At 35.4% G+C, this 3256-nt stretch overlaps 1 protein-coding gene across 1 annotated transcript in view; it reads right to left on the minus strand.

Annotated features, from left to right (window-relative positions):
• The window catches only part of DNAH7 (dynein axonemal heavy chain 7), a 235048-nt gene that overhangs the window by 24361 nt on the left and 207431 nt on the right, over positions 1 to 3256 (minus strand). Inside the window, 2 exon segments of the mRNA XM_019635602.1 lie at positions 183 to 320; positions 1987 to 2194. Coding sequence (XP_019491147.1) covers positions 183 to 320; positions 1987 to 2194 — 346 coding nt within the window.

Raw genomic sequence — 3256 nt, forward strand, 5'->3', positions numbered from 1 at the left:
TATATATATATATATATATATATATATATATATATATATACATATTTTTTTTTCCTTTTCCTTAAAATGGTTCTCCACATTAACAGGCAAAGTTGTGTGTGCACCCTCTACAGTGCTGGCACACGCTGTCTGGGGGGCATCCTTCCCAGCCTCAGGAGCCAGCTCCCGCACAGATCACATACCTGTGTGAGAAGAATGTTATCAAATAACAGCTGAGTTTCTGACTGATCTTTAGTGATATCTGCATTGGCATTCATCCCAAAGATTTCCGGTGCTGGGGTCAAGGGCAGAGTCTTTGTGTATTCGATGTAGCTTTTGTGCTGCAAAGATGAATAACAGGAAGTCGGGAGGTTAGAAATCAATTATTCTGTAGAACTTTCTCACTGAACAGAAATGATTTTCAATACTCAAGGTATTGAGTGGATGATCTGTGAGACTAGACATTGAATGCTTTCAATTTCTTTCAATCTGGGCCAAGGTTTAAAAAAAAAAAAGGATATGAACACATTTAGAGAGAAAAAGAAAATGTACTATTCAATTGAAATGGATTTTAAAACAGAGAGAGAAATTTCCTGGCCACTTCATTTAGAAATTTCTTCCAGACAAATCTTTCCATGCTGCATTTTGCTGATGACTATTCTTAATTTATCACAATAACAATATTTTTTCCCTGCTGTATCCTGATTTTTCTGTTTATTCTTATTGTGAGAAATCCTAATAATTCAGAAAAGTAAACATTATCTGTAGTATTATTGGCCTAAGAAAACCACCATTATCATTGTATATCTTTTCATGCACATGCACACACATTTTATGTTTCATTTACATGGACTTCTATCAAAGTTCCATCTTTCTTAATGCTCAGATAATCATATACACTCATATGCATATATAGGGATTGGATGGGTTGGTCATTGATGGTTTTTCCATATGGGTCATGTTATGGGTCACCTGGAAAATCATCACTGGAGATCTTGTTATCCATGACTCCCTATGTTGATCTGCTCCACCCAATCAGTGACCTAAATTCTGGGGTTGATTTTCTTCATCCCATTGATATCTGTCTTCAGCTAGCATTAATCCTAGTGAACGATGGGTTTAGGGTTAGCGGGTTATGCTACCTGCCTCTATTGGGTGTGGCCATGTGTTTAACTTTCAATATGTCCCTTTTTGACTTCTGGGAATAAAATGAGAACCAATTTGGTTGTTCTGGCTGTCCCTGGAAGTCTATTGTGTGATGATCTCAAGGCAGATACACATCTTCCACTTGACAGGATAGGAAAAAATAGAAGGGACCTTGGATTTGCGTGGCAGCTGGGTCTGTGGTTCTGCCACTTAATACCTGTCTGGCTTTGGGTGAGTCAATTAATTTTTTTTTTTTTTAGCTGAGCCATCCTGCCACCTGTTGTCAGCTCAGTGGCAGCTCAGCTTGGGCCAGGACTCGAACTGCTGTTGCTCAGAGCTCCCACTCTTGAGCGAGCTCTTAACCAACTGAGCCACTCGGCCGGCCTCCTGAGTCATTTAATTTTAATGAACTTGCTTTGTCATTTGTAAAAGGGATATAATAATAATACCAATGTTAATTTGATGCGGTAGTGAGATAATTACATGTAAGTGCTTTGTAAATAATTAAAATGATATAAATATTAACTATTATTGTTAATATTATTTTTAACCCCTCTCATGTGTATTTCCATTTTAATTGGAGACAAAGGTTTTTTACCCAAAGGACTGAATTCATGATAATATGATATCAGGTCACTGAGGAAGCTATTCTTGGGTTAGGAACGTTTCTGATACTCCACATTACAGCCAGTAGGAAACCACTAACTCCATCTGTGCATGGGGTTTGCTCTGTCCCTTTAAGACTGAAGAAAGCACTCACAATGGTTAACAAAAAACTAGGCCTCATGAAAAATCACCATTTTCTCTATCAGAGGAATTTCATATTTTACTGTTTTTAGTTTTCTAAAAGGGCATACTTACATCACCAGAAGGAGGAGCAAAATAAATGCCACTTGAGTCGAATTTATAGTTTGGATTTTCAACTAATTCTGGGTTGAAGAATTTGTTCAGAATACTGCGCAGCGTGCGCCGGTCCCAGTCGTCCGTCACTCTGCCTCCATAATTACATTCTCCGGTCATGTATCGCAGAGCATCATAAGGCAGTTCCTAAAATTGAGAGCTCAAGTTGCTCAGCCAGTTAACCAGTTAACAGTTATCAGTTGCACAGGATACAGAATTGTGTGTCTTGTTTGCTTGAATGATTAAATATCTTGTAAAGGTTTGCATTAACACAATTTGTATACTTCCCTGCCAAATGTTGCAATTTTTCACTGGGTCTTTTTCTCATTTTGTGGTTTGTCATTTCCATTCAATTAATGCAGAGAATAGAACTCCTCTATAGCTTACGAACTCACTACTCAACCAACATTAATGGGCCACCTACTATGTGTCAGGCACAAAATGAAACAGGAGCCATGCTTGAAAACATTGCACCACTCAGTGGGTGACAATATGTTAATATGAATGTTAATTTGTTAATTTCCTTCACCACATTTTTATATCCATATATATTTTGACAATCAAAATCACACTGTATATACAAGTTTGCATATAACTTTCCACCAATTCTTATGAGATATCTTTTACTATTTCATAAAATACTTTGAAAATAATATTTTAATAACTCTTTTAATATTGAACACTTCAGTTGCTCTTAATTTTCTACTGGTTTCAATTATTTTTCATTAAATATACATTTCTCAAAGGAAAGGAACTTATAAAAAGCAATTGATTAATGTCACCAAAATGCTTTTTGGACAGACAACAGCAATTGTAGTAATGAGTTTGAAAATCTTTGCTAATTTGAGATTCCAAAGATAATTAAGACTGTGATAATTTGCATTTTTAGAATACTAGTCAGGTTCACATTTTTTTCATATGTTTAATAGCATTTGTTCTATGAACTAGTCTCCTACTCATTTTTTAATTAAAGTTTTACTTTATTTGTATAAGCTGTTTTATAAATTGACCTTTACTTATCATATTGGTGGAAGTATTTTTCCTGTTAATTTGCTTTTTTATTATAGCCTCTTGTATACCAAATTTTTAAATATTTCTGAATGCAAAAGTATTGATTTTTCACATTGCAATTCCTTTTCTCCTAAGCATACTCACACATCTGCCAGCAGTATAGAGAATTCTATTTCTTACGGCTCTCAACAGAACTAAGCAATATCATTCAAGGAAAAAA

The sequence above is a fragment of the Hipposideros armiger genome, unplaced genomic scaffold (assembly GCF_001890085.2).
Source record: "Hipposideros armiger isolate ML-2016 unplaced genomic scaffold, ASM189008v1 scaffold_23, whole genome shotgun sequence".
Taxonomy (NCBI): domain Eukaryota; kingdom Metazoa; phylum Chordata; class Mammalia; order Chiroptera; family Hipposideridae; genus Hipposideros; species Hipposideros armiger.